At 41.7% G+C, this 19,538-nt stretch overlaps 1 protein-coding gene across 2 annotated transcripts in view; it reads right to left on the reverse strand.

Annotated features, from left to right (window-relative positions):
• Positions 1-235: 235 nt before the first annotated feature.
• The window catches only part of PLD5 (phospholipase D family member 5), a gene marked incomplete at both ends in the record, with an annotated part of 192,144 nt that continues 172,841 nt past the window's right edge, over positions 236-19,538 (reverse strand). For both annotated transcript variants that reach the window (XM_084262198.1, XM_084262199.1), the window contains 5 exons: positions 236-471; positions 2,426-2,540; positions 7,866-8,031; positions 10,121-10,260; positions 14,006-14,203. In XM_084262198.1, the coding sequence (XP_084118324.1) occupies positions 236-471; positions 2,426-2,540; positions 7,866-8,031; positions 10,121-10,260; positions 14,006-14,203 (855 nt within the window). The remainder of the gene's footprint in view (positions 472-2,425; positions 2,541-7,865; positions 8,032-10,120; positions 10,261-14,005; positions 14,204-19,538) is intronic.

The following is a 19,538-nucleotide window of genomic DNA, read 5'->3' on the forward strand; positions in this document are numbered from 1 at the left end:
AAGCAGAAATGACATTCAGTGTCAGAAGTAACAAATTTGAAAGTCTTAAATAGTTCAATATAGAGAATATAGTTTAGACAGTTTGTACATAAGTGTGCTTTTTCCTAAAAACACCCCCCACCAAACTTTTTTTTTTGCTTTTTTCTTTTTTTTAAGTCTTTTGTCTGTAAATATGAAAGAGGGTCACACCCCAGTGTAATTCTTCATTGCCATACTAAACAGTAAAATAGTCTTTCTAATTCACATTGCTCGTGGCAGTCTTATTTGATGTTGCTTTGTTAAGTTTGTGATTAAAGCAGTTTGGGATCTTTGTTGGTTGTAAACTTTTGGCGTAATGCGAGGACCAGTCCCTTTCAAAAACAGCCTTGAGTTGCTTAATGATGCTTGTGCTGTTCCCCGCGTCTGCTTGGTTGATAACAAGGCCAGCTCCAGCATTCTGCGTGAATGCATTTCCTACCCAATCAAAATTACCTACGAGTAAAGGCAGGAACATACAATGAGTATCTGACGTTAAACCCCCCAGGCAATGTCTCCCAAAGGCAATCCAGCACCACACAGTGTCATTTCCCCAGTGCCTACCTGGGCAGAGACGGGTGTGCGTTTTCTATACAAGCAGGAAAGAAAAAACTCCATTACCTACCAGTGCACAAGAGCAGGTAATTTAGGGAAGTTCTAATCCTTCTGAAGTGAAAACAGGTTCTTTTATTTATTCAAAACTAACTTGCTCTTCCTTTTGCATACATTGCATTATTACTCCATTTACTTGTCTCAGGGGCCTTTTCAATGCCAAGAATGAAAATATTTTTTTGCCATATGAACTGTTTAAAGTAGATGGGATGGATAGTGGTTACTCCATAATGCTGAGCCAAGCCAATAGACCTTTTACAGGTTATCCATTGATAGATACTATTTCGGGAAAGAAAACCAGGTTTTACTGTTTCAAGCCAGTTACTACCACCTTTGTTGACGTCTAAGGGAATGAATGAGCATTTCAGATCCTGATGATCACAAGGCAACAGGTAATCCCAGTGTTTCAGTTATTTCTTTTTGTTTCACTAAGCCTATAGCTGTTTAAATTCTACATTTATAATGCACACAGTATTTTGGATAAACCCCCCTGTTATTAGAGGTCATCTTTTTAAACAATATCTGAACAGGCATAAAACATGAAGATATCTGAGAAATTTATACCTTTTCTTTCTGACCATTTCAGCTACTTCAGCAGGAGATATTTCTACAGTTCTCAGGGATGGTAAATGAAAGCCTATTCATAAGGGAAACCTCTTCATATGCTTTCAAGTAAAAGACATACCAGGTAATCAACATGCATTTATATTACTTTCTTGAAGCTTTGGTTATTTCGTTCCTTTATTTATATGTATCTAAGGAGTTGAGGACTATGGGAAAGAAAAATGCCCAACTCAGCTAAGAAACTTGAAGACACGTTTCAAGGTACTGAAATTTGATCTGGCTATTGGACAGAATTTAAAATGGTGTAAAAAATATTTGAGGGGAATGAGTTGCACTGTTTGAAGTGAAAAATAAGATGTGGATAGTTGGAAAAGAGGGGATGTGTGTGCATGCATGTGTTAGAGCACAGCAAGGTGAGCTTTTCAGAGTAGCTCTTGGCTGTACCTCTGCTGCTTGGGACTCTCCCAGTGTGCATGAGCATGCTTCTGGGTCATGGCCTCTGCTGTCACTGGCTTTAAGCCCTCTCCAGTAAGTCAGGGTGAGGAAGAAAGCAACTGAAGCATCAAGTTGCAGCATATTAGAGAAAACCTGCATTCTCTTAATTCGTGAGATTTTATGGAGTCACTTTTGGATTCAGGAGCAGCTTTCTGATCCTGCAACTCACGCACAGCTTAAGCAGTCAGATGATTTTTTTAAAAGGTAGTTTTTAACATGCACTCAATGAGCACGAACTGACTATGACTAAGTGCCATACAGCAACTTAATTTAAATACACCTTTGACTTAAAATACCAATCAGATATGTAGCTATTGTGGATAAAAGGAGGGTGTCTGAAATGCCATGACTTCAGAAGATGATGAAAGGCATTTGTACCGTATTTACCAAGATGACCCACAGCTTAAGTAACAACATGGGAGAGCAGTCCATCTTCATTGGATTGCAGAGAGAAAATATGTTAATAATCCAATTTATTCCTGCTTCATAAAGCATACTGTATTTGTGTTAACAGTCTGTTTTAAATAGTGAAAGCAGAATGTTGCTTTGGTGGAACTGATTCATGGGGTGGGGGGTGGGGAGTAGTTTTTAAATGGGAAGAGGCTTAAAGCACACTTTCATCCAGGTTTCCAAAGAACATTATTTTAACATAACAAGGATATCAGCTGTAGATTCCTCATTTACAAATGGGGTTACTTCAGGCTTTTGGCTACGAACTTCTTGAAATGTGGTTACTTACCAATGTATGCAGCTCCATCAGTCACCATGTATTTGTTACGATTTAATTTGGGAAGGGAAGTGTTCTTCTGTTCTTTAAGAAAGCATGCACTCTCTTCTTCAAGGTCAAAGAATTTCTGCCATAAAACAGAATGGAGTGGAGGTTAATGAGTACTGTTTTATAATGGACAGAAAAAAATATGGTCTGTTCTCTTTATTGAAAACGAGTTAGTGCTACGGAACAGCTTGAATTTTTATAGCCAAGCATTAATTTAAATAAAACACTGCACACTGTATTTCTTTCTAAATTCTCATAGTTTGTGATGCTCACTGTGCCTTGGCATTCTGAACCATACGAGTTATATGGCTCCTGCATATTGAAAGCAGTGCAGCACCAGGTCATAAAGGCTGTGAAATGAACAAAACCCCCCATCTGTGTTCTGCAGGGTAAGAGCTGGGAACTCCTCTTTAGTTCGTTTCCTCTTTCCAAGGGATGGTGGGACAGCCTGAAATCTGCTTCAGGACCTGCATTGGCAGGCACACCAACAAGCTGAATTAATACTTTTGTATTACACATTGCATAGTTTTCAACAGGAAACTTGCTGATTGCAGAAGATTCTCAGGATTAAATCTGATGTGGGGAGATCAGATTTACCACCACCAAGAGGAAGATGCATCTATTTTACCTTTAAAGGGTGAAGTCTGAGTTAGATTTTTAAATTTTTTTTTTTTTAGCTATATGCTTCATCAGTGCCAGACAAAAGTGACATTTCCAGTACAAATCTAAGTATTGTTTATTTTGTCAGGGAAACTGATACCTAGACACAGGTTCCAAACCCAGAAGGAGAGAATACCATGTCGAAGGAGAACTTAAAGATCTACTGCATGACTGGGAAATGAGGATTCCCATGGTGGTGCAGCTTCTCTGAAGAAACCTAATTTACCATATATTGCTGATGTAAGTAACTGGCTATATATATCGCACCCATTTAAGGCATTGAAAAATAGTATTAAAAGAAACCCCCACCCCAAAGCTCCTTGATCATTCTTTGGGGGTCTGTATTCCGTAATGCAAAATCCATCTATTGAGCCAGTGCTTTTTTTGATAGAAACCTTGAACAAATCCTTTTAGGTTATGGAGATGTCTTTCAGAATAATCTTACTACTTTGAAAACCCAACTGTATTCTTTAGTGAAATGTGGTGATCTCTGTGGTAGCCTACATCATCAGTTTGATTAAATCAAATAAGGGTGTAGGCATAGCACACAGGCAGTTCATTTTATAAGGCATTCTTTACCCAGGGTGGGTAGGCTTTAAACTGCTTTGCAGTAAACTTCTTGACTAGTGCAAGATGTGTTGGTTACTTACTGGCAGGAATGCCAGCTGTGGGTTGTATATCACTGGTTGCTTCAGAACTGCATGCAAATAGTTAAGTCAGAAAATCTGCCTTCATAATTGCCAGTCTTGATCCTTATGGTTTATTTCTCCTTGGAGAAGACTATTCTAAGTTTTGAACAGGTTTCTCCAAACCTAATATTACCAAACCTAATTAAAATGGATCAGTTGCAGACAAAAGGCAAAACAGCCCAAAGCAAAATAGCTCCACTTCCCCTCAATGAATAAAGTTTTCTTCAAAGTTTTTAGTGCATTAGAAATAAAACTCAAAGCATTTGTGTTTTTTCAGCTCAAATACTGGCTGGTACTGTGGCACAGTTCTATGATTGATAAGTATCACAAAGTTGTTTCCCTAAATAGTCTCTGAATTTCATATGCCATTGTGTGCTTACTTACCTGTACACGGCATTGCTGTCTTCCACAGCTTAAAGACTGGGATGAATTCAAATACTGGCAGCATGCCAAAGATAGGGTTTTTATATTAAATTTGAAAGCAAGCACAACAACCTAGGTTGTTTTGAGTGATTGCTTTGTCAAGGGCATTAAAAAAAAGAGATTATTCTATGTAAAAAGATTATTCCGTGTAAAACTGTTGTATCCTTTAAATGAGATTTCTGTTGTATATTCACTTCTAACTAAGCTGCATGGAAAAATCGTACCTTTAACTGCAGTTTTTTAACATCACTAAGAATTAGAGCATTACAGTTCTAAAACAATTAGAACACACCATCTTAGCAGCTGTAATGGAAGGTTATTAGGGCTTAGTTCTTAGACAGTGTCATGCCTGAGGAATGCAACCACACCCCCACCACAGAAAGTAGGTACTTCACAAGCCCTCACAAACGGAATATTCATCTGAGGCTCAGGTGAACAAGTGAACCTGCACTGGGATTAAGTAAGTAGCCCAGCCTAACGTTCTCAGAAGCACTGTGTTAGCAATGCACCGCCACCTACTGCTGTTTCATCTTTTCCATCCTTTTTTTAGGAGTTTAGATCTTTAAAATTAAATTAGTGCTTACAGGCAAAGGCTTCATAGTTAATTCATAACACTCTGTTTACTCCTAGGGCATTTCTGACTTTCTGAGAACTGGTGAAAGGTTTGGTTTTCCCGTTATTTCACCTTAGCAGGAGTACATCTCCACAACTTGGGAACAATAGGCTCACATGGAAGCTCAAGATCAGCTTGTGCTGTAGATACATCTGTGTGCTTCATGCCACACCACCCTGGTCTCCAGTTGTCTAAAGACTCTTTGTTCTGGTTGATACTTATGAGGGGCCCTTCAAAAAACATGCACCTTTCACTGTTCAGCGCTGCAGCCAGTGAAGCCGGTCCCTTTATGCTGCTCCTTCCTGAGGTAGATGGAGCATTCTTGCACGTGATACGATTGATAGGGTCAAGCACACAAAACTTAAGGACTACTGGAATTAAGGCCCCAAGAGGCAGAAGAGTGAGCTTTTCACCTTGAGTTTAAAAGCTGGAATCTCAAAGAAATTTCTCTACCACATGTGGTTCAATGCAGAGGACTGATCTCCAGGTAAGCAGCTGCTTGGTGTGCAGTTTACCGCTCAACATTTGTCTCTTGCTTACAGCATTTATTTAGTCCTCAAACAAAGCTTTTTCCTTGTAAGTTCTCCCATGGATCATTTTTTCAGAGTACTTGTATTGCGTTTGCACTCACAAAGCAGTTTCAGTTTAACCCAAGAATTATTAGTGCTTATGTGAACTGGACTCCGAGTGAGATGCTGAGGAATGCATAATTAGGGACTAATCGTTTTCTGACTGCATTGATGATGTTAATTGCCCAGTACTGTCAAAGCTTTGTGGCAAAAGAAAAAAAACCTGCTTCTAGACAGAGCATCCTGCTGCAATTCAGCACTTGCAGCTAGGAAATCATGTCTTGCAGCCCCTGCTTCCTGACCCCAGTGGCAGCAGACTGAAAAATGGCCTGCAGAGTGGTTGGCAGCTGTCTTTAATCAGGATGTTGCAATACCAACACTTCCATTAGACTGGACAAAGAACAGAGGAAATTGGGAGGAGATTCCCATCTAGCAGAGGAATTACACCTGCACAGCTTTCTCCAAGAGGGCAGAACAAAAAGAACACAATCACAACATGGTGTATCACAGGGATCAAAAGCTAAAGGAAAGGATAACAGAATACTCCTTGTGTAGGACTCAGATAATTATCCCCAAGAGAATAGAGATGGAGGGGTGCCATTTCTAGCAGAACAGTACTGAGGTGGTGGGACAGCTTAGCAGTTTTAAGTATAATTTCAATCAGAACTTCTAACTTAAGTTGCTCTTCAAATGTCAGTGTTCTTGTGTATAAACACCTACAGTCTGTGTCTGCATGACAGTATTTCCTGTACAGAGGTTGGTTTGACTTTGTATTTTCTCATACCCAAAGCAGAACCAAAAAGAAAAAACAGATTTTTCCAATAATCTAAAAGGTTTAAGTTTAGTTTTTACCTTGTTAGCTATTCCTTTTCCCCAGCACATACACGTACTTTTGTTTCACTTTGATCTTGGCTAGAGCAGATTACAGTGGAAATGCCGTTTAAAAAAGGCAACAATGCTCATCTGACATGTTTTGTGAAGTAAAGGAGTGCTTAGTGATGGAGCCTGTGGCACAGCTTCAGCCAAAATCTAATAGATGGCAGCAAACTATGAGCCTTGGGCTGGTACTCCTAACCAAGGCTTATTTTAGGCAGTGACTTACCCCGTGTGTGGAACGAGTGATGTGTGGCACAGAGGTAACCAGGGGAGATCGTACCTTTACAGCTGTTTACAACAGGGTGGTCTAATTTTTTTTTACTGGAAGGTATATTTGCTAACTGCAGATATTCTAGCTAGACTAGCTAGCTAGAATAGATGACTAGAAATACTGTTTTTCCTTTTAGCATTTAGTCCTTGACAAGATTAATTCTGTACTGAAGATTTTACCTGCTGTAAATAGGTGAAAATGGATATAAATATTTCACATACTCGTAGGGGTTGGAAGGGACCTCAAGAGATCATTGGGTCCAAACCTGATGTAGATTATTAGACGCCACTTCAAACATAATTTTGAATACATAAGTAGGATTTGGATGATAAATACAGAACAAGCTAGAAAATACTTGAAACTGAAGTGCCTAAAGCCATGTCAGCCATGTATGGGATTTTTGACTCAAAAACACAGTTTATGCTGCTTCGTACCTAAAAAACTTGTAATAAGTGTACTTTATAACAAAAATCCCTATTTCTAGATATGCATAAATACCACCTAGTGTGTAACACAAGTAGTAACTTTTTTTTTACAGTTGATTTAAAAAATCTAAAATGAGATAGTGGCTTATCAATTTAAGAAGTCAAACTAACTCAGCAGACTATCTAAGACTGTAGACTGAAAAAAAGAAGAAAAAAAATCTCATCTAAGATGAATTGATCAAAGATGGGTCATTACCAGTGAGCCTCAATTCCATAAAACCGAACTGCATGGGACTGAAAGTGACCCCTACCCACACGGTGTGTTCTCTAATACAGATGTAACGTATATGTGGCATTTCTCACTTCCCCACATTGCAGCTCTAACGCTGTCACGTGATGCTTGTTCTGGTCTTCGCAGTGCTGACCGTAGTGTCAGGTCTTCATTATTTTCTCTTGTACTTTGTACATGACTAAAGGAAAAGTAGCTGCTCACACAGCTGATCAGTGAGGTTACATGAATCCAGACTAAAGCACGTTTTTGTGCTGTCACATTCACTCTTATCAGCCAGTATCAACAAGGCGTACGACAGAAGTTCACTCTCTCAGCTTTGCTGTGAAAGACCAGGTGCAATGTTTCACATGGGCTGTCCACCACACAGTCTGCCTATTGGCGGCATACTATTCTTTTGTCTTAATTTCTATGCCTTATTACTACTAGGAATAAATTCAGTTCATTATATTACATTTCCTGTGTGATTTAATGGAATTTAAAGGCTTCGATACTATCAGAAATCTGTCCACACTAGTTGTGAAGTTGATTTTTTGGAGGGGGGAGTGGGAAATATCTTAGATTTCAAAGCAATATGAAGTATACTTACAACTTTCAAACTACAGCTTGGAACTTCAGTGCAAATAGCTTTCAGAGATGAAACAAAGTTAAAAGTAAGAGGATCTGTGTCTCTTGAGAAACTTATGAGAAGTCGTACTTTAATACTTCGCAAAACTAACGCTTCTCTTATCTTCCCATCTAAATATGGCCAGTACCTGTGGAGAAAGGATACATTATATTTAGAGAACTTAAAAAAAATAATCTAGACTTTTTTACAGCCAAGTCTAGACATCATAACAAAAACTGAACACATGTGATTTTCATCTTCTAACCATTGAAGGAACACAGTTCTTATTTAAGGGTATTTTCCCTAAACAGATCTGCCAGCATCCTTTTTTTGCGTCATTCTGCCCTGCACCAAAACGGCCACTGTGGGAACAGTGAGGTTGTGGATGGTTGAGCTCACCTCCCAGCTACGTAGGTGGACAGACTGCTGCCAAACACTCGCACAAAATAAAGACAGGTACCTGGGCAGCCTGTAGCTGGGAGAGTCAGTGTGGTGTTCACAGCGAGTGGCAAGAGCAGTGGAGCTCTTGCGGTGCCAGAGAGTCAGCAGAAGGAGCTACAGCTAGAGGGTGCTGCTTACTCAGCCCAGCCCGAGGGACAGGAAGGGTTGTCTGTAGGTTACACAAGTAAGGGAACAGAAGGCAGGAATACTCCCGGAATGCCATCCTTTTTTCCCTCTGTACTAGGTGGGACCAGACAGCCTGAGGACTGGAATGCCTTCTCTAATTTCTTGCCTGGTAAAAGGAGAGCTGCTGCTGCACAGGGTGTAAGTGTCCTTCAGCAGCAGCAGCAGTAGATGGGACATTTTTTTCCTGAAGAGGATTGCAGAAATTTTGCATGGGATGAAGAGGATTGCAGAAATTTTTGTGAATGAGATGATGGCTTCCGTGGTGCTAGTCTCACAAGCTCTAGGTAGCTTTGTGTCCCTGACCTTTGGTAGGAACGAGCAAGGCCTGGTAGAATTAGCCAAAGAAAATAAATGTTTTCCTTATTCCAGGAGTGTCAGGGCATTTGACCTAATGAAGTCTGAGAGCTCTACAGTGCCAGAATAAACTTGCCAGAAAGAAGTGGGAACTGACAGGCTGAGAAAGCGGTGGTAGCGCCTCAGACACAAAGCCATCCTGTAGGAAAAACGTCAAAGAATTCACACTGATGGCTTCCCTGGATCTCCCTAATCAAAAGATTTAGGCATGAGAACAAAGTGAGGAGGAGTATGGGAGATAACATCAACTGCAGTACTGTACCAGTGCTGCACAGCTAATTCCTTTCCAGCATAAAGGAGAAATGTGAGGGGTGTATGTTGTAAAACTGAGCACCACCCATGATTCTTTCAGTATGACAGAGGCTCTATGTAACGAGTTCACTGGAACAACCCTCATGTAGACTTGAAACAGCGTATGCTTAGCAGTCAAATGATAGTTTGTTTTTTTAAAAAATTTGAACAAAACAGCTTTAATTATGCAAAATTGTGAAAAAAGGACATAACCATAAATTTTGTTTGGATTAACTGTGTTCAGACAAAGTGCCAGGACGGAATGGTGAGCTTTACTAGATATCCAATTCACAAGAGTGGTATGGAGATGGTTTTACTATTCTGTGGCTCCAGTTTTGGGTCATGAGTGTTTTTAATGGTCAATACAAACAGTGTCTTTAAAAATTGCTGGGGTTTTGTTTGGTTTTAGCATCTCCCAGTTAAACAAACTGTGATATAATTCAAACGTAATCTGTGCTGAATTCGGAATTTTCTTGTATATGTGTACTTCAGTAAAATAATGACATCATCCACATTACATATGAGAACTTGCATCATGCTACTTTTTCCTTAACACACACACACACACACACACACTCATGTTGAGTAACTCTATGATACTCATAAGATGCCAGTAGCTGTGGTATCAAGATAGGGAATACGATAACATAAGAAACAGGATTCATGCTTAAGCAGGTTCTTGTATTGCTGGGTCCCAGTCACTTGCAGATGGTCAGACCAGACAATTTCTGATCTCCTTCCATAGGCAGATCCAAAGCTTAGGACCCAGAACTGGAAATGTCTTCTTAGGTCCCAATTCTGCTCCCATTTAAGTCAATGGCAGAACTCTCACTGATTTCAATAAGAGCAGAATTGGGCCCCAAGAAATTGGTCCACAGTAGTAACTACTCTCCTGTGGGTTCATTTTGTCCAGCAGCCCTTATTGCCATTATGGTAACACGCTCGTGTCGGACACGGACACTCACCGCTTAGCGTTGGTGTCAATGACGATCGGCAGGTAGTCCATGACCGCTATGTATACAAACTGCTTCGCATCATCTATAACACTGTATATAGCTTCAATGTCCAGGACTCTGTCCTTTGGGCAGAAGAGTTTAGGCGAATTCTGTGAAGGGAAAAGTTCACATATGTCCATTAAAACATGACTTGTTTCCTCGTCCCCTCATTCTTCCTGCTATGGCAAGTAGTACCCTCTAGTTCAGTAGAGACTATTAAGAGATACCTTCAACTAAGGTACCAAGGAGAGAGATTTGCTTAATACCCCCTTGAAAGCCTCACCATTTAGATGGAACTGCAGGCAAAATGCAGAAGGCACTAACTCTGAAATATCTACTGTCATCAAAGAAGCTCTAGCTGAAATTACATTTCAGAGAATTTGGTTCCAAGGAGTCTCAGGACTAGTTACTATTAGGAGGAGTAATTCTTGCCACATGAGCCCGACCCATCACTCTTGACCAGGAAGTAAACTTCATCGGTTCTGCTGAACGTTCCCAACACCTAATCGGGTATAACTGGGCTCTTCACCTTATACAGAGCAGGTAAGTGGTGAGCCCAGGTTTCAGCTCCTCTGCTTTCTATCTAGGGCTGGCAGCTGTGCTGGCAAGGGGAAGCCAGCAGGAATCACCTGTCCCAGGCAGAGGGGCCCAGGACTTCTCTGCTCTGCTGCCCAAGCGAGGACCTGCCAAGTTGTTCACAGGCAAAACCACAGTTGCTGGGAACAGAGGTGGTTAAAGGTCCTTCACAGAGCCAGAGCAGGTGCCACTGGCCCTGCCAGACCCCTCTGCCTTCCCGCTGCTGTATCACCACTGCACCTTTGTTACCTGCTTGGGCTGCAGCTGATAGTGAGGTGATTGTGGGTTTTTTAGGGACAGATCCTGGGGTTTTGATTAGGTTTGTTTTTCTTCCAATACAATGCCTATCACAGTGGTTTCTTAATCACTGACTGGTTTTACTACAGCTAAGTTCAGAAGATACTAGAAAATTAACTATTCAAAAAAGAAAAGACCAATATTCCAGATCCATTCCTGAACACCAAGGATAACAACCAATACCTCTTACGTTTTATCAGCCAGTCTGGAAGATGATTTTGTTGCTAAGCAACATTATAGCCATGATTCGCAACTCTTAACAAAAAAATTCAATGACTCTGTGAGACGCTTGTTGTTTTATACAGCACAGACATTGAAAGTGAAACACATTTTCAAAGAATGAGTTTCAACCCAAAGTGTGAAGTGATGTTGTTAAATATAATTCATATGTCTATTACTTAGAACTTTTAGAAGCCTATAGTGCTGAGGTTTTATTCTTGCACTCTTACTATTTTCCTGAATGGAAGATTTAAGTTAGAAACAGCTGAAGAATGGAATTCTTATGCGTTGTCTTTTTCAGATGTGTTCAGTATAAAGGCCAGAAAGGGAAAGACATTTGAGATGATAATTAGAAGAAAAACTTCTGTTGAAGCTCTCACTGTAACGCTCATGTTTGGGCATTTTAGGACTTTTCTCAGCATTAATTGTGCAGTACTTGCTGTTCCGAAAAAAATACTCATCTGATGCTTCTTTTCACCTCGCAGAAATCGGCATTTATTCTCACTGGGCAGCAGTACTGTGCCATGCCTTGGCTTGGTGGGTTTCCTACCCCAGACAGGAAAAGAAGCAGCACAGGGCTGGATGGTGCAGTGCTGAGTGGAGGCAGCAAGGCCACCAAGGAGTGGCACCCATAGAAGGGAGCAATGGCAGTAAGTTAATGGCCTGGCTCCTGGAGCCTTTCTTCTTAGCTCTAGTTCAGGAACAGACACCATCGTTAATATTTGGTTTCATCAAACCAGTCCAGTGCAACTCCAGGACTACCTTTCAGAGGTGGCATGCTAGCTAACACTGAGAATTTGCTAGTAGGTGAGATATTTATGGAAGAGCCTGTTTTCAGGAAGAAAGAACCATCCCAATTGTCTGTGGCTGCAAATTCAGGTAGCTCTTGGAGTTGGACTTTGCTGATTGGAGCTTCTGGAGTACCAGTACTCCTTCCTTTTGTTTTCTGAAGTGGAGTTCTCAAGAGAAGAAAGCCTTTGTTACCCACACAAAAGGAAAATACAAATCACTGAGAGGAAGTGAAATTTTCTGCAATTCACAGAAGAGCAGGTTTTGTAGAGCCTCTCTCCACCTTTCTTTGTCCAGGACCAGCTCTGCTTAAAGCTGGCCTTGCGCAGCTTTCCTCACTCTGCCCCTCCAGGGCTGGCTTTCAGCAGGATTTCTCCATTTCTTACAGAGTGCTTAGGAGGGAGCAGGAGTTCATTTCACAGCTCCTTAGCTAATTGTCCAAAGGTTAGTCTCTAGATTGAAGCTTAAGAGTCTGCAGAACCAGTGCAAGCTTACGTCTCTTCAGTTGCCTGTTAATTCTGGCTGGAGATTTTTTGGAGATTTTCACTGTAGAATAGCTCTCTGTCTCTCCACTGATTGACCATAAGAGCATGAGAAACCCTGGACACCTGAACGTTGTGTGGCACCCAGTAGGTGAAGGTAAACCCAGCCCTGTATAACCACTCACCCCGACCAGCACCCGGTGTTGTGTACAACTTATCACGAGGCGTGTAGGGCACTGTGGTTTCAGACATCGCTGCCTATAAAGCTGTGGGGTTTTGCACCTTGCCTTACACAGAAGGGTAATCAACTCTTGGCAGCTTCATTATAGTCCTGAATTTGAAGGGGTTGTTCTCATGTAATTACCTCTAAATTGAAGGACATTCTGCATCTTCCCCCATCTCCATTGCTCTATGTACTTCTGTGCAGTTTTGCTACATCACTTAAAAATACATGCACAGAGAGTGCTTCCATGGGGACTGCTGCTTGAATTTCAGAAGTTCTAAAATGTCATTTAAAAATAAAACTAAAGTAATTTTCTACAGAAGTACGAATGCTTTCAGTGAAATAATAGGGTGGAAAGGATTAATTCTTATAAATTACATTGATAAAAATGCAAACTCTGATATCAAGCTTATTCTGTATCATTTTAGATGTCTGATTAACAGTCTCTGTACTCTCAAGTCATTCACCTTCTATCTATTAGCGTAAATAAATAACCTAGTTTGAAGAGCCTCCCTATCGTTTACTGAACTCAAGAGGAAGTGTGGTAACATTGCAGAGAAGGGAAAAAGAATAGCACTCAAATGAAATCCTGCACCATCTTCAGTCCCAGTAAATTGCATGCAAGAGCAGTGCCACAGAAATTAAAAAAACAGCCCCACAACAAACCATGATTTTTCTCTCTTGCTCCATAGAAAAAAGCAAGGAACTTTTTAAAAGACCTTTCAATTACAGACTTCCCCACAAAAGTATACCTATTGGCATAACCATTTTCCCAGAGAACAGAATGATTTAACTTTCCAGCATTATGAGAACATCAGTCAAGTTCTGTCTTGTGTAGGTGACAGCTGTAGTGGTCTTATCTCTGTAGTTGAGTTTCCAGTCACTTGCACGAGTCTCAATTTTAGTATCTGCTTTTGGTTAAGGACACAGCAGTAACGTGCATCCTCTTCAGGTAGGGCCAATTTAGAGAAATAAGTATAGGCTTAATTTACACCACATAGTTGCCATTCCTGGAAAATACCATCCACAGTGATTTCTCCCTGACGGGTACTATCAGGGAAAGCACAGCATATGATGGACTTAATGCAGGGAACCGTGAACATCTCTGTATCAGTGAAAAGACACTTGAGATTCTTCTCCCAGTTGCTCCTGGCACCTATCTAACCTGGTCCCACAGCTCTGTATTTCATAAAGAACAGTATTAGGAGGGTAAGCAGACATTAAATTTCCAGGTCTTCCAAAAACGTGGCAACTGGATTCAGAACTTACCGACACAAAAGCTTCTGATTTTGTCTCGTTCAGCTGCAGCATCAGTTTGTTCTGAGTATCGTACACTCCGTATAGTCTCTTTGACCAACTTGGAGGTATTTTATTCTTGTATCTTAAGGAGCTATACAGGGCAAATATCCTTTGTAAATCCAGGACCAGGCAGCTGCAGTTGTATACGATGACGCCAAGTTCCTTCATCTGTGAAATTAAAAGTTGGTATCATTAGTGACATTTTGGCTGATGGATCTGTGGAAGTGTGCAGCAAGAACATCACAGTGTCAGAGGGGTGGGTGTCTTTCAGCAGCGTGCCCTCGGCTCAGTGGCAGTGCTGTCAACTACAAGGACAGTCCTAGTGACACAGTTTTAGGGGGAAAAGAAATAATAATCTAAATCTCCAACGTCAAGAGCAGCCAAAAGCTGTAACAGGGTTTGTGTGTTCAGTGTATGTCAGAGCCGTGTGTCCTGATAGACCACAACACACCATATGGATGGACACAAGTCCAGAGTGACACCCTTTTATCATAGGCACTGGTTTTGTTGTAGGTGTTGCCCAAGGTTTAGTGGATTTTATTTCTTTAGTATTTTTGTATTCTTTTGTTTACAGGAAAAGCGTCCTTTCTGCTGGGTGGTGCAGGAGAACACACAGCTACTACCATCAACAGTTTCTTACTTCAGAAACAGTTGTTTTCCCTGAGTTCTGGAAAAGGTGAAAGAAATGGACTTCAGTAATTTCTCTGCTGGAGGAGGAATATGCTGCTCTACTTTCAAATAAAAGGATGAAAAACCATGAGTTTCATACTATCAATAGCTAAATTTCTCACTCTATTAAATCTAGCATGATCCAGTATATATTATACCCAGTCAGAGCACAAATATACTTGGTGCTGTGGTACGGTACCTCACATAGGGTACTCCAAATTTCTGGGTATCAGTTTCTTCATATGTACAAATGGAGGTAACAGTACTCTTATCTCAGGAAAAGTACTCTGGCATCACATTCCACATCCAAAGTATGAGGAAAAATAGCCCAAGTAGCTGCAGACATCATAGTGCAGTCAAATGCTTTCACCTCTGACAGACACAGTCTCGCCTGTCCATTTAAGTAAAGGCACGTCTCCTGGTCATCATAAATCCTAGTTTGGCAGAGATTTCATTAATTGCACATCCCTGGTACTTAAGTTGTTGACAGAATTTAGTTTATAAGCATATTGCCTGGCTTCTGTAATCAAAGCATAACCACATGCACACTCTCTCCCCTCCTTTGCTTCATAATGGCTCAGGAAAGCACTGCTGTGGGCACAGAAGCTATTGACCTCTCATTATCTGCATTTCACACTAGTTCAGCCATCTCCAAAAATAAAGCAAGAAGAAAATATATATTCCAACATATATTGGCACATGTATTGGAAAACAATGTGCAGGATAAATAGGTAAAGGATCCATGCTGTTTTTCTACAATCAAACTTGGCAGCATGTCTCAGAAGTCTGTCTGGCATGGTGAAGAGAATAAGGGGAGTAGGAACTCTCCAGTGTGCTCATGCTCTGACACCAGAAAATCCGCACTGGTTTTATTGCCTTAGATGAGCATTCCAGTTACGTGGAGCAGTTTCTGGTGTATGTTTTTGTAAAGCCTGTGGGGATTCTGAACCCCACACTGATGTTACCTCAGAACTTGTTCCGGTACAATTTCCCGTGGCTGCAAATGAGAACTGCTCTGCAAGAGAGGGCAGTGGAAGGACAGAATTGAACCTTCAGCTCTCTTTCTGTATTGGCTGACAAGGAACAACCAATCCCAGTACTCCAAAGCAACTGGCTGGGCAACACCTCCTTCAGGTGTCTGACCCAGAAATAACACACACGTAAGAATATGCAGCACTGAGCCATCTCATTTTCAGATATTTACTGAATAGTTGCAACCATGAGAATATCACCTCATATTCTTAATGCCTGAATCAGACTATTTCTGCAAGCTTCTTCAATTCTGAAAAAAGATGAAATTCTTCCATTAGCCTGCCCAACCTGAAAATTGTGGGGAGCTGGAAAATGCACTTGACCAGTAAATAGAAATTATTCCAAGCTCTGCTCTGGTCAAACAGTCTGTCTGAAATAACATCTTTGGTTTCTCCCCTGGGTGCTGGTATCTTTGAGGACACGCCTGTTTTCAGTTGCAGACTGTCCCTGTCGTCTCTGCGCTGTTTGTCTCCAAACATCTTTAACTATACATTATCACTGTTTTCACTGCGTGCTGCCAATACTGTGCTCTTAATTGCCAGGCATGCCATAGCAAAGGACTTATTAATAGTATTCTGTTACATGTATCTGCATAATGTGGTTTAATCGGCTTTTCGTGGCCATTAGTTGATTCTGACATAATTATGTGGTTACAGTTTTCCTTTCATTTATCAGTCCCATTATTACTATTCCACTTTATCCCTTCCATTAAAAGTAAAGATAAAACAGCATCCTCGCAGAACACCAGAACCTGCCAGGACTGCAGCTGCATGAGCAGCTTTCTCCTGGGAGCAGGAGTGCTTGCATGGTCTGCTCTCCCTTCCATGGAATTAAAGGATTGCCCTTCTGCCTGAAGTGCTCCCTTACTTGCAGGGCTAGAGGGGCAGCCTGCAGCACTCATGGGGCTTTTCAAGTTCAACTCTTACAGGTCACCACCCAGCCTGACATAAGACACAGCATAAGCCACGTGGTAGCCCTAGGCTGTCCCCATGTTCTGCACAGGAATTGGACCCTCCAGCGGGCACGGCTGTCAGGGCTGGGGCAGTACCGTGGCTGAGGCCCTGTTACTCGCCCCTCACAGCCATTACACTCTAATGGCAGGCTGGAATGATGCCATTTCAGGGGATGTATTTACAGTGCAGAAATGAACCACACTTTCCCTGGGCGCTGTGTCTTGCAGCTGGTTTCTCTGGAGGCAAGCCCTGATCAAAGCTTTTCCTGCTTCTGAAGCTGTGATAAGAGCTCTCCCGCACACGGATTCCTTGGTGCATGACACAGACTGGGCTCCTCCCTTCCCCCTCTGCAAAAACACGGTTATATCCTCTTTACCTGGCTGCCTCTTCTCATCAAGCTTTGATGAACTTAAATGCAAATTTGCCTGAATCTGGAAAGTAGATTCAAAGTTACTGGAAGAGGATAGACATTGAATCTGATGCTTATTGTGCAGACCTCATTTCCTTAGGAGACCTGGTTCGATGTCAGCCTGTCACCTCATGACCAACTTGGTTTACACATGATACATCACCTTGGAATGAACACGGGACTAACCGTACGCACGCACAGGCAGTAAAACCCCCGCTGTCTCCTTCCTTGTAGAAAAACCAGACTGTTGCAGAAGCGTCTTTCACAGGGAGCCTGTTTTTACTCCCATACTCTGAGGTGAGGAGAGACTGCTCTTTTTCCAATTAATCACAAAGCCTATCATCCTGGAGGCATCACAGAGAGTGGGCAGCCAGGATGTGCTAGTGACAGATTTAGTATGAAGTTGTATGTCATCTAGATAAGGGAAAAAGACTTCCTCTTCACTTTGAGAGCTGCTGTTATAACAGACTTATTTTTTAATAGCCTCAGAGGAGAAGCAGGAAGAAAAACCATTTGAATTGAAAGAATCAAATCCTGAGTGTTACTCCCTGATTTGCAGTGACTGAAACCTGGAGCCAGGCATCATCTGAGGTGGCTATTAAGGTAATATGGTTCAGGGCAAGGCATGGGAAAGATTTCTTCATCCTGAGTTTTAAAAGCGACTCACACTGAATAAAATTACTGATAAATTAAAATTAAGATCTGAAGAAATCAAAATCTTAATAAAATTAAGGGAGATAAATCTGAAGTGAATATAAGGAGTCACAAATTTGATTGCCTCAAAATGGAACTGAAATACTTGGATGTTAAAAGTTGCACATTTGCTTGTGAGTGACATTTTCAGAGCATGTGCTGGAGGCTGGGGACAGGAACGGTTTTCTGGGTAGAGAATTGTGTCCCCTCTCATGAGGAGGCTTCTTTCCCTCTTCATTAGGAGGCCCCCATGAGTGCTCTTCTCAAAGAGTGAAAAACATAGGAGCTAGTTTTCCTCGTTACCCATGCCATTTACTTCTGTGCAGAGCAACTTTTTAAGGCTACCGAATAACCACTTCTCTTTTGCAACAGTAAGCACTTTCTTAGAATCACAGAATCATTTTGGTTGGAAAAGAACCTTAATACCATCAAGTCCAAACTGTTAACCCAGCACTGTCAAGTCCACTGCTTCAACCATGTCCCTCAGCACTGCAGCAACACACCTTTTAAATGCCTCCAGGGATGGTGACTCCACCTGTTCCAATGACAGACAACTCTTCTGGTGAGGAAATGTTTCCTAATATCCAATATAAACCTCCCCTGCACAACTTGAGGCCGTTTCCTCTTGTCCCATCATTTGTTACTTGGGAGAAGAGACCAACACCCACCTGGCTACAACCTCCTTTCAGGTACCTGTAGAGAGTGGTAAGGTTTCAGTCTCCTTTTCTCCAGGCTGAACAGCCCCAGTTCCCTCAGCTGTCCCTCACAAGACTCCTGCTCCAGACCCTTCACCAGTTTTGTTGCTTCTTAAAGCACCAGAGAAGCAAATGGCTAAGCAAGCATCATGGTTTTGCCCCAGCTGGGAGCTGAGCACCATGTAGTTGCTCTCTTGGAGTGGGGGTGGAGGGGAAGGGAGGGAAAAGAAAAACATCCCGACCCCTGAGGTTTGCCTTTAAGGACAGTTTACTGGGACAGCAGAGAGAGCAGTAATAGGACTTTATAGCAAAATATACAGAACTGGTGATACACAATGCAGTTTCTCACCAAACTGTACAACTCAGGCTGTACAGCTCAGAGGTGTCCTGAAACCGGCCTGTCCCCAAAACCTGGAGCCACACACTCCTTCCCCCACCAACTCCCCTTTACACTGAGCATGATGTCATGATATGGAGGAGCCCCTTTGGCCATTTTGGGTCACCTGTCCTGGTTGTGTCTTCCAGCTTCCTGGATGCCCGCCCCTGCTTCTCATTAGCAGAGCAGTGTGAGAATCTGAAAAAGTCCTCAACTGCTTGGCAGCAACTAAAAGCATCAGGGTGTTACCAGCACTGCTCTCGTCCTGACTCCCAAACACGACACTGCACCAGCTGCTAGAAAAAAAAAACAACACTATTCTAGCTGAAACCTGGACAAGAAGACTCCAGAAATGGTGGCTTACACTCTCCGTACAACGATACTCCAACTAGGGAAATCAGCCAAGCTACAAAAAGTAACAAATTCAGCTGAGTTAGGAAAATACTGATTTTTAAATTTTGTTTTTAATGACAAGAGGAGGAATTCCTTACTAGACTGGACACAAAGAGCAGGATTTCACAAACAAGAATTTCTGCTTATCCTTTTCCCTTGTATATTTGTAGGCATCATATACAAAATAATAAAATGCCCAGGAAAAGAACTGATATAATACAGATTGTGGGTCCATAAGACAACAAGCTTCATAAACTGAGAAACGGTGTTACCAAGATGTTTC

This window comes from Gallinula chloropus (genome assembly GCF_964237585.1).
Source record: "Gallinula chloropus genome assembly, chromosome: 3".
Taxonomy (NCBI): domain Eukaryota; kingdom Metazoa; phylum Chordata; class Aves; order Gruiformes; family Rallidae; genus Gallinula; species Gallinula chloropus.